The sequence below is a fragment of the Engraulis encrasicolus genome, chromosome 7, assembly GCF_034702125.1.
Source record: "Engraulis encrasicolus isolate BLACKSEA-1 chromosome 7, IST_EnEncr_1.0, whole genome shotgun sequence".
Taxonomy (NCBI): Eukaryota; Metazoa; Chordata; class Actinopteri; order Clupeiformes; family Engraulidae; genus Engraulis; species Engraulis encrasicolus.
Window position 1 is genome coordinate 2,135,339 of NC_085863.1, and position 11,445 is coordinate 2,146,783.

Sequence of the window (11,445 nt, forward strand, 5' to 3'; positions counted from 1 at the left end):
CCTTTCCCACATGTAGCACACTGGTATGGCCGTTATCCAGTATGGATCCTCTGATGGGAAATGAGACTACAGTTCTGTATGAAGCCTTTTCCACATGTAGCACACTGGTAAGGCCTTTCTCCAGTATTAGTCTGAGCGAATTAGCCAAAAAAAGGGTCAAAGGTGGAAGTAAATAAAGCGAAAGCATATTTGGTATCATTTGAATCGTTGTTTTCTGTAGATTACGAATATTTGGTGCCTACAGTGCAGCTTTGTACAGAAAAAAAGTTATGGAGCTTTGAATGGAGCATGGTACAATCATTCTTGGCTCAAAAACGATTGTGAGCACATCTTGATATTAGCTGATATCTCCTAAGTAAATTGAAAGATATTCATCAAACTTGGTGTATTTACCCACTATGTGTCATTGAAAAGTTACAATGACAATTTAGGTCAAGAGGTCAAAGGTCAAGGTCATAAAGGGTTACATATGGAAATGACATGCCGTATTGAGTTCATGTATCCGAAGCAGGCTAATGGTTGTTTACACTCAAAGGTTGAAGTAAATAAAGCGAAAGCATATTTGGTATCATGTGAATCGCTGTTTTCTGTGGATTAAGAATATATGGTGCCTACAACGCAGATCTGTACAGAAAAAAAATATGGCGCTTTGAATGGAGCATGGTACAAACATTTTTGGCTCAAAAACGAATGCTAGGACATCTTAATATTAGCTAATATCTCCTAAGCCAGTAGAAAGATATTCATCAAACTTGGTGTATTTACCCACTGTATGTCCTTGAAGACCTACAATGAATATGGAGGTCTAGAGGTCAAAGGTCAAGGTCACAATGGGTCTCACAGGGAACAAACATGCAGTATTGGGTTCATGTTTCCAAAGCAGGCTAATGGTTCTTCACACTTAAAAATTGAAGTACTGTAACTAAGTGAAAGCATATTTGGTATCAATTGTATTGTGGCCCTGGTGAGTCCCTATGTGGAGCACATTGACTTAATGACCCTCTTTTATATAGAAGAATAAAAAAATCGGTTTGCCATTTCTGCAGGCAAATGTGCCAAACTGTTACGTAACTTCCCATCTGTCCCTCCCTTCCCAGAGTATCAACTTTACCATTCTACTTTTGTGTCATGTATTGATATGCCTATCCATGGTCAGTAAAAATAGAAGTCTACACATGCATTTTTATTTTTAGCGAAATATCTTATCAGTTGGCATATTTTTCATATATGTACATACTTGAACATTGTGACAGTTTTGCCATTGTAATGCCAATGCAGTCTGACATTTGAGCTATCTATTATGATCAAATAAAGTTGCTATGCATGTGCATGTTCATTTAAAAGATGTATGTTAAGTAATAACAACAACAAAAAAACGTTAAAAAAAAAACGGAATACCGTAGGAAGCCATAAGGGGCATGTATAAGGATTGACATGTATTGCATTATCTAAATGTCATATGAAAAGGGTAACCCCTGTATTGTGATATGTATTGTATTGTGAGGTTGTTGACAACACCCAGCCCCACAAGCCACATTGTAATTTCCTATATAGTACAGTAAGGGATGCACAGGATTGTGCAAAGTCAAGCAGCCACACCACGGCCTCTGACAAACTTTCTAAACTTTGTTTTTAGAAGATGGGACTGTTTTAAAAAGCATAACTTCTCCCTCTCTCACTCCCTTTCTATTTCTTGCTCTCTCTCTCTCTCACACACACACACACACACACACACACACACACACACACACACACACACACACACACACACACACACACACACACACACACACACACACACACACACACACTACCCCACCTCAATTTCCTTGCCAAAAAACGTTTAAAACTCATATAAGCCCACATGCCCTCTGTCTTTCTGTCTGTATTAAGTTGTACTCAGTAAGCTTAATGTCTTCATTCATTATTTTCCATATCACTGCCATGGATGATGAAATAGGGCTAGAAGAGGGATCTGGCATACGTGCAGATCTTTGCATTATATGTCAGTGTGGAGGTGATCTGTCATCTTGTTCCACTGGATTGCAAAAGCTGATTGACTATAGCATTGCTATAGGCAACAACACACTTACCACATTTTGTACCGCTAAATTGGAAGACAATGCCAGCGTTAATATACACAGAAAATGCCAGAGGGTAGTGGGCAACACCTTATTGACCATTAAACGCAAAGCAATGCGGACCACTGATAGCAGTGATGCAAAGACAAGGAAAATTACAAGAGCATATAAAGATGTGTTTGACTGGATGAAGCAATGTATGTATTGTGGGAAATACTGCAATGATCAGTTAGACAAAAATGTTTCCCAGGTCATGACTATGGAGTCAGGGGCGGAGCTACAGGGGTGGCTAGGGGGGCATTTGACCCCCCTGAAATCTGATTGGCTACCCCAGGTGCTCCCCCAGAAAATGGACAGGAGCCCCGCCCACTCACGTTACACGAAGCGCACAGATCGCCTGCAAATCGCTATCACGAAAGAAAGGATAACCATTTTTCCCACACACATTTCGATGCAAGTCTGTGTACACACCACCCTCGTGAATTTACAGTAGGCGTATGGGGTACCATTTGGAAGCTTAGAATCCCCTCTGTCTAGTGGTATGCATGGCAACTCTCTGTCTTGTACGGTCTGACGGCAATGATTCATAGAAGCAGATGTTAGAGAGAAAAAAATGCTTATTTCAGTCTAGATTCATTTCGTTTTCCTTTTGAAAAGTTAGCTGTCTGCCATTTAAGATTTTTCAGTACTAGACCTATACATGGCTCTATTGCCCATGTGATAAATAAATAGATTCGTTTTTGGTGGTAAATGAAAGTAGCTTCATGATTAATTCCTGTGAATTCAACTCAAACCTCATGTCTAAAGTCCAAATATTCACTGGCATAATACTAATTGCTGTCTTTGTGTTGGAATAGACTAGATGCTAATGAGTATTTTAAAAGAATGTCCTTACAGCACCTTCGATAGCATTGTTATATGTGTGAATTGTAGCAAGCTCTTAGAAGCATCGCCACATTACAGTGACTGGATTTTATGGAAGTAACTCTGAAATCTGAAGTCTGAGTACAGACTTAAATTATTGATGGGAAATTTGAAATTACATAAAAACGCAGATGGTAGAAAATAATTTGATTAACCCTCAGACACCCAAGCATTAATTTCCTTTCAACTTCAAAGTCTTTGATGCAGAACCTTGTATGTTCATTTCTGAGAATTCTGTAGAAACCAGGCCTTTGAACCGGTTCAAGGAACGAAAACGAAAACCGGGAACTTTTTGTATTTTACAGGGAACAGAAACGAAACCAGAAACGTTATTATTTTTTATGTTCTGGAACAGGAACACTTATTGAAAAATAATGGTAACCGGTTAATACCGGTTTTATTTCATTCCTCAAACTACAGAAAAGGTAATCATTTTCCTGGGCATGTTATCATGACGGCTGAGGTTCACGTCCTGTGACATCAAACATTCACTGTAATCTACCGCTGTTTCTCCATTCAGTCAAAGTCTCCACTCCACATCCTAAATAACAGAAACCATTGTCGTACAAAAAGGCAGAGTTAGAGTTCCAATTGCATCGTTGTTAGACATATCGCTGAGAAGCACGTTTACACGTAAAGCACACAAAATTGTTCTTTGTTAATGGGAATCCGTGGGCGGTTCAAATGCAGATACGTACAAACTTGCAATGTCCGTCAGCGCTCCCGTGACCCAAGTCGGCGTGGAGCGCGCATTTTCATATTTGAGGTTTATTTTTTCTCCACTTCGGTCGTCCCTGAATGACAAAATTCTGGAGGACATTCTTTTCATCCGCTTGAATAAACAGTTTGGAATGTAGGCTGTCCCATTTGTACTTCCGTCTTTCTTGGTTAATTAACGTCAGATATGGGGAATAATCAGCTGACAGGAACGAAATTAACCGTTCCGGGAACTTCATTTTTCTGTTCTAACCGGTTCGGGAACGTCAATTTATTGGTGGAACTCAAAACCGGAAACGTTATATTTCCGTTTCTGTTCGGAACGAACCGATTGGAAAAAAATATTGGTTCAAAGCCCTGTTTGAAACGTTGAAAATCTGCAATAATGGGCATCAGTGAAACACTTATCTTTATCATCTCACGTCACTGTATGATTCTCACATACATAAACACAGATAGCCTACAGGTGTACACACCTGTCAGTGTATTCCAATGGCATAGCATTTTCTTTCCAAAAAGAGCAGCCCTTCATATCGTACTTTTCTCAAAAAGTTATGTTTCCCACATTTCTGGCACATCTTTGGAAAAAAAAGAGTAGCCTAAATATTAAATTATTACCTCTACGGTGATTAAAATGTATTCAGAAAAGACAGAAAGCGTAGCTCTTTGTAAATCTTGCCATTTGCAATGCAATGGGTTTCTGAGGATCAAATCACAAAAAAATCTCTTTGACATAATCGGAGACCTAAAACATAAGGGTGCAGTTATATTGTGCACTTTAGAAGGGATTCAGTGACAGTACCTTACAGCAGGTGTTAGGGTTGCCAAATGTGACCAATGATTACCAACCCAAAAATACTCAAAAGAACTAACTAAAATCCTGCCAGATTTAAACAGAAGTCTTGATTTATATGACCACAAAGTTACAGAATACCTGCCCAAAGCCCTTTTTAACCCAGAGATGACAATCGGAAACCGGTCAATCTGGTACCAGTGACGGGTGTCATAAGAACCCGGGAATATCATTCTCTTTAGGCCTATCTATTCTATAGTGTTTGAGTGTTTTTTAAAGCGAAAGTGAAAGCCCATTGGGAAACTCCAACTCCCATTTGTCATTGTGACACAGCACTCCACAGCACACAAGTGAACACTGCACACTGCACACAACGAAATTGCATTTATGCCTCACCCGTGCAAGGGGGCAGCCCTCAGTGGCGCCCCATGGGGAGCAGTGCTGTGGGATGGTACCATGCTCAGGGTACTTCAGTCATGGAGGAGGATGGGGGAGAGCACTGGTTGATTACTCCCCCCACCAACCTGGCGGGTCGGGAGTCGAACCGGCAACCTCTGGGATGCAAGTCTGACGCCCTAACCGCTCACCCATGACTGCCCTAGTTTTTTNCTTTGTGTAAGAGTATGCCCCTGTGAAATTCATGTGGCTACCCCATTGCCCCCCCAATAATAAATGTCTGGCTCCGCCACTGTATGGAGTATAAAGATTGTGTACTTTCAGTCTGTGCTGAACAAAATGATGCATTGTCAGAAGAGGTGAGATGCAGTGTTATCAACTGCATTGATCTGGTACAAGCTGAAGCAAAGGTATCAAGTGGATCAAAGACCATAATTGATGGAGGAGCCATACTGCTGAAGTGGATACCTGGGCAGACTTTTCAGGAGTTGTTTCAACATTATGCATCTTATCTGAAGACAAAGTATGGACAATGTCATGTGGCCTTTGATGGCTACGAAAGTGGCCCCTCAACCAAAGATCATGAGCACTTGAGGAGATCTGCAAAGATAGCCCCAAACATTACTATAAGCAGTAATGCAATTGTTCAAGTAACACAAGAGGCATTTTTCAGAAATGAGTCCAATAAATGCAAGTTCATAAATGAGCTGGCCAAGGAATTGAGAGAACATCAGATTGTCGTACAGCAAAGTGATGGTGACGCAGATGTTTTGATAGCTGAAATGGCTTTGAGGTTGGCAAAAGAGGGAGAGGTAGTTGTCGTTGCGGATGACACTGATGTCTTCTGTATACTGCTGCATCATTGGAATTCGACCATGGGTGACATATTCTTCAGATCAGAAAGGAAAGGCCGGCAGAGGAACCAAAGAGAAGATCAAGTATGGAATATGCGTGATGTTTCAATTGCCAACCAGTCCATCAAGGAACATGTGCTCTTCATTCATGCCTGGGGAGGATGCGACACCACTTCTGCAACATATATGCAAACTTCTGTTACTACAGTAAGCTTGTTTAAAATGAGCTATCATGTTTTTGATGTACTGAAGGTTTGTTATAGGGATTGGGTTTTATTACATCACTTATGAACTGAAACTATTACTTTAAATCTTGTACTAGTGCAGATGTTTGGAGTTTTATAAAAGCATATTATTTTGATTTTCAAAGACAACTGCATGAACATATGATGTAAAGCAGTGTTTCCCAACCTTTTTTGTCTTGTGTACCCCCAAGCCTTTTCGTTGTGCCATGAGCACCCCCTAAGTCAAGTTCTATACCGCTTTCTCTATCCCAATGTAACTGAGCTACATGTATTTGATAAAATTACATGATGTTTCCAAGTACCCCCTGCAGTGTGCTCGCATACCCCTAGTGGTACACGTACCCCTGGTTGGGAAACACTGATGTAAAGGTTGAAACAACTGTTATTTTGATATAGAAAATAAACTCCATTGTGTTTTAATCAGTGTCTTTGTCTTTTTATGTCAATTCACATGTTAATGCTTTAAGCTGTTACTGTAAGATGTGAGCTACATTAAGCGGTAACCTCATGACCTTTGACCTCTACTTTTGACCTTATGACCTTTAATGCCTAATCAGTTTATGTATAGGGTTGATGAGCTGTTGTGGGTTTAATAACAATCTTTCAATACATTTGAGAGGTAAAAAAACAGATATTTTATGTCAAGTATGACCTTGCGTGACCTTGACCTTTGACCCCCGAGACATTAACTCCTCCTACTTTCATCAAGAACTTATGGTGAGTAAATATACCAAGTTTGGAAAAGATCCTTTCACTGGTATGGAAGATATCAGCTAATATACCTATTGGTGACATCATACGATTTTAGCCCAAAATGCATTATAATGTGTTACATTCAAAGCTGAATAACTTTTTTTCTGTACAAATCTGTGCTGTAGGCACCTGAAATTCTTATTCTGTATAAAATTACGGAAAGATTGATACCTAATATGCTTTCGCTTTATTTACTTCCACCTTCAAACCTAATTCGCTCAGACTATATGGATTCTCTGATGGGTGATGAGTTCACATTTCTGTTTAAAGCCTTTTCCACATGTAGTACACTGGTAAGGCCTTTCTCCAGTGTTGGCTTTCTGGTGATAAGCCAAAGAGGTGAGTTGTGAAAAGGCTGCTCCGCATGTTGAACATTGAAATGGTTTTTCTCCAGTATGGGTTCTCTGATGGGCGGTGAGAGCACTTATAGTTGTAAAGCCTTTCCCACATGTCGCACATGGAAACGGCCTTTCTCCAGTATGGATTCTCTGATGGGAAATGAGGCTGCCTTTCTCTGTAAAGCCTTTTCCACACAAAGCACATTGAAACAGCCTTTCTCCAGTATGGATCCTCTGGTGATCCATGAGGTGACTTCTCCGTTTAAAGTCTTTTCCACATGTAGCACACAGGTAAGGCCTTTCTCCAGTATGGGTTCTCTGATGCCTGATGAGGCTGCCTCTCTCTGTGAAGCCTTTTCCACACATATCACACTGGTAAGGCCTTTCTCCAGTATGGGTTCTCTGATGCCTTTTGAGATAACTTTTCCTCATAAATCCTTTTCCACATGTAGCACACTGGTAAGGCCTTTCTCCAGTATGGATCCTCTGATGGGAAATGAGATTATAGTTCTGTATGAAGCCTTTTCCACATGTAGCACACTGGTAAGGCCTTTCTCCAGTATGGGTTCTCTGATGCCTGATGAGGCTGCCTCTCTCTGTGAAGCCTTTTCCACACATATCACACTGGTAAGGCTTTTCTCCAGTATGGGTTCTCTGATGCGTGTTGAGATGACCCTTATGTGTAAATCCTTTCCCACATGTGGCACATTTGAATGGGGTTCCTGGTGCATGGGTTCTCTGGTGCTGTTCTGCTTCGAACCTCTTTTCAGATGTGGCACACTGTTGATGGTCTGTGCTAGTAGAAGCTGTCTGGTGTTCATCTGATTATATAAGAGGAAGACATACAAACAAAAGAGTTTTAATTCCTTAAGCGAACTACAGACAATATCATACATTTCATATAGTATACTGAACATATTCCTCAGGGGTCATAGCCTATGTACTGTTACGTTAATCTTCGTAAAAATAAATTAATGAGGCGCACACAATGCCTTTGTAGCAGAGCTTGACACTAACTTTTTCACTTGCCTGCCATGTGGCTAGTGGTTTTCCTGAGTCATTAGCCATCCATCTATTCTACTAGCCACAAATTACATTTTTTTTAACTTTTATCATGATGCTGTTCATTTAACCTCAGAAGATGAGTGCATATCTTTCTACATGGAAATATATCAAACAAATACAAACTGAATAAATGAGCTTTTTCCTTGAACTTAAATAGAAACAATTGATGCAAAAGGCGTAAATTGCAGAATATATGCTATTCTGATATATCATACCATTGAAAAAGCTACCTGCAGCCAAATTGGCTACTGGCACTGTAATTGTTAACCACAGCAAAGTTTTACCAGCATTTGGCCAGTTAGCAGGTGCCAGTGTCAAGCCCTGCTTTGTAATATGATATGTATTAAAGGCAAAAAGGTGATATTTAAAATACTACATGACAGAAGAATTGTGCATGCCTTATTCTTTTAGTGGATCTAACTTTTTTTTTGTGAGAATATACAGACCAAGCAATACACCGTTCAAAAGTTACACTCACACACACACAAACACAAACACACCAGAGCAGAGGCACACACATACCAACCTTATTGCTTTCCAATTATACAGCGTGCCGTTTAAAGAATGTTAAATAAATGTTATTGTTATTGTTATTTATAAATGTTATTTTTGGGGGCATTTATTTGTAATAGGACCTTACCTATTAGGGCCATGTCTCCATAGCATTCCATTAGAGAATACTCTGTTTCTCTTATCACGCCCATGGCTTCATCTTTCATGTACGATGTGCCTGTTTCATTCTCTTCCTCCTTTGTTCTGTAAAAATGCTGCGGGAGGAAAGCATAAATATCTTCTTCTTCTTTAATCACCTTCACAGGTATTGCCTGTTGTGATGGAGTTGATGGCTGAGTTGTAGAAGTTCTCTCATCACCACAACATTTCGTGACATGAGACTTCTCCCCTCCTTCAAGTTCATGGGATAAACATGGTTCTTCTTTGCAGATTGGTGTAGTACCTCTACAAGTGCCACTATATTTGGTGTCTGTAGACAAATGCTCTGGTAAAAAGTCATAGATGTCCTCTTCCTTCATGGCATCCATGTTCAGTGGGAGTTGCGAAGAGGCGCCTCTGAAGAATCTCATTCATCCAGGTTCTGATAGTAAAAGGATCAACTGTAGTTGTAGCCAGGAGAACTACTGTTTGCAGCTTCAGGACGATTCCTCTTTTTACCCGAGTCCTCTGCAGTTCTGACCTGATGGTAATGATTCCTCTTTTCAGCCAAGTCTCCTGCAGTTCTGACCTGATGGTAAAGATTCCTCTTTTCAGCCAAGTCTTCAGCAGTTCTGACCTGATGGTAAAGATTCTTCTTTTCAGCCAAGTCTTCAGCAGTTCTGACCTGATGGTTCTGTCCTGATGGTAATGATTCTTCTTTTCAGCCAAGTCTTCAGCAGTTGTAACCTAATAGTAGGGAGCCAGGAGCTTTATACCCCGGCCACTAGTAGAGGTGGAGCTGTAGACCACGCCCCTCATTAGGTGACAAAAGGTTTGCCCATCAAAGTTTAAATGGAAGAGCTGTAGACCACTCCCGTCGTTAGGTGACTAACGGGTCTCACCCATTAAGGTGCAAATGGGAGTCGTTGAGGTTTCAGGATCCAGAGAGTGATAACAGTTCTCATTTACACTCCACCAAGGGGTACATTCATCCATTTGACTTCAGGGGCTTTTGGCCCTGATTAATTGGCCAGAGATTTAAAATGCTGGGACTACATTGGGGGAAGACACATAGTGCGTTACAATATGCGACCTTGCCTCCTCCACTTGTGCTTGTCTCCTCATACCAGGAAGTAATATGTCATGATGACATCACTGACAACAGCATTATATTTCAATATCTTGCAAAAGCTCAGTTGTAAAATCTTTTTCTCATTTGTAATTGGTATGGTGAATGAAAAACAGTCCCTCAAAAGTTGTTGTGGCTAGGCTTACAGCTGGGAAACTTTATCGTTTTCTCCACGGAGGAGGGGCCAGGAGGCGGGACGAGGAGACAAGCACAAGTGGAGGAGGCAAGGTTGCATATTGTAACGCACACACGTTGAGAGAAGGAGCCAAGATGATGAAAAGGAGCATGCCTGAGAGCAGCTGCAGTAGCAGGGCGGAACCGGGCCGAGACGGGCGTAAGGAACGATGCAAGCAGCCAGGTGGCTCGTCTGATGTGGTGAGACGGCATTGTACCTTTATAGGCTATGAGCCGCAGGGGTCGACCGGTGCCATCTGGCATGCTAGCAATGTTTGTTGGCAAGGTATATCCCCCCACTAGTAGAAAAAGCTTGATAGCAGTCATGGGGTGGTAGCGAAATCACTTTTTTCAGCTCTTGAAGTTACTACCCCCCTATAATAAATACTGTTTTTTAATATCGGCTGTGTATGTAGTTATGGCTTATGTTGGGGGTGTTGTCAGTATTCTATACCATATTGCTTGTTCTCACTGGAAAGGGGAGCTTTCATTTTAAGCCCATTACGGAATCTGTCAGACACACAAAGAGGTCACAGCACGCCATTAAACCAGAAATAGCTCCCATTTTCACACAAATTGTGCCTAAACTGTGCACTTTCGTTTACATCTGTGACATGAAAGAACACCAAGGACACCAAAGTTAACAACCTCAATACTCAGGGCACTCTGCCGATTCAGAAAATGTACAATATGCCCACGCTATCATTTACTATATGTTTGTGAGAGCCTTAACACTAGAACTACCAGGATTTTTCTGCCTACCTAGAAGTACCAGAGAGGGGTCATTTGACCCTGCGGCTTTTACCTAATACACTAATCACTCATTTTGTTATGGTAATGAGGCTGTTAGGGGCCGTGTGTGGGGTGAGGGGTGAGGGGGTCACACCTTACAGTGCTAACAGCCAAGACAAACAGGGACAGACAGCTTCTTCCCAAGGGCTGTCAGCCTCCAAAATCACCACAGGTAAATAGCAACTTGCATGAAGATATCAGCAGCAAAGACAGATAGCACAGTTTGGCGGACAGTGTGTTACAGTTTTTCTCCATTGGCTTGGCACATTTCTTGAAACTGAGATGTCATTCTCAAAACATGGACAAATCCCAAAACTAATTTGCAGTTCCTCACAACAGAATGGCATTTATCATTGCTTTCATCAAATTTCAAATGCTTTTGTACATGTCTCAATCATTTAGTACATCCTTGCAAATGGCTATGTACAAGTATCCTACAGTTAACACAATCAGCTTACATTTAGTAGAATTTTCAAATGAATGTACTTTGCTGATCTATCCCAATTGGTTGATTCTCAGTGTAATGGTTGTCC

The 11,445-nt window shown here is 41.0% G+C and overlaps 1 protein-coding gene across 1 annotated transcript; it reads right to left on the reverse strand.

The window, feature by feature from the left end:
* Positions 1-6,993: 6,993 nt before the first annotated feature.
* LOC134453291 (zinc finger protein 239-like) lies at positions 6,994-8,885 on the reverse strand (the record flags this gene model as incomplete). The annotated part of the gene is made up of 2 exons (XM_063204165.1): positions 8,807-8,885; positions 6,994-7,922 (listed from the first exon to the last, which is right to left on the reverse strand). Coding segments are annotated over exons 1-2 (1,008 nt in total), but the record flags the coding sequence as incomplete, so codon positions are not given.
* Positions 8,886-11,445: the final 2,560 nt, after the last annotated feature.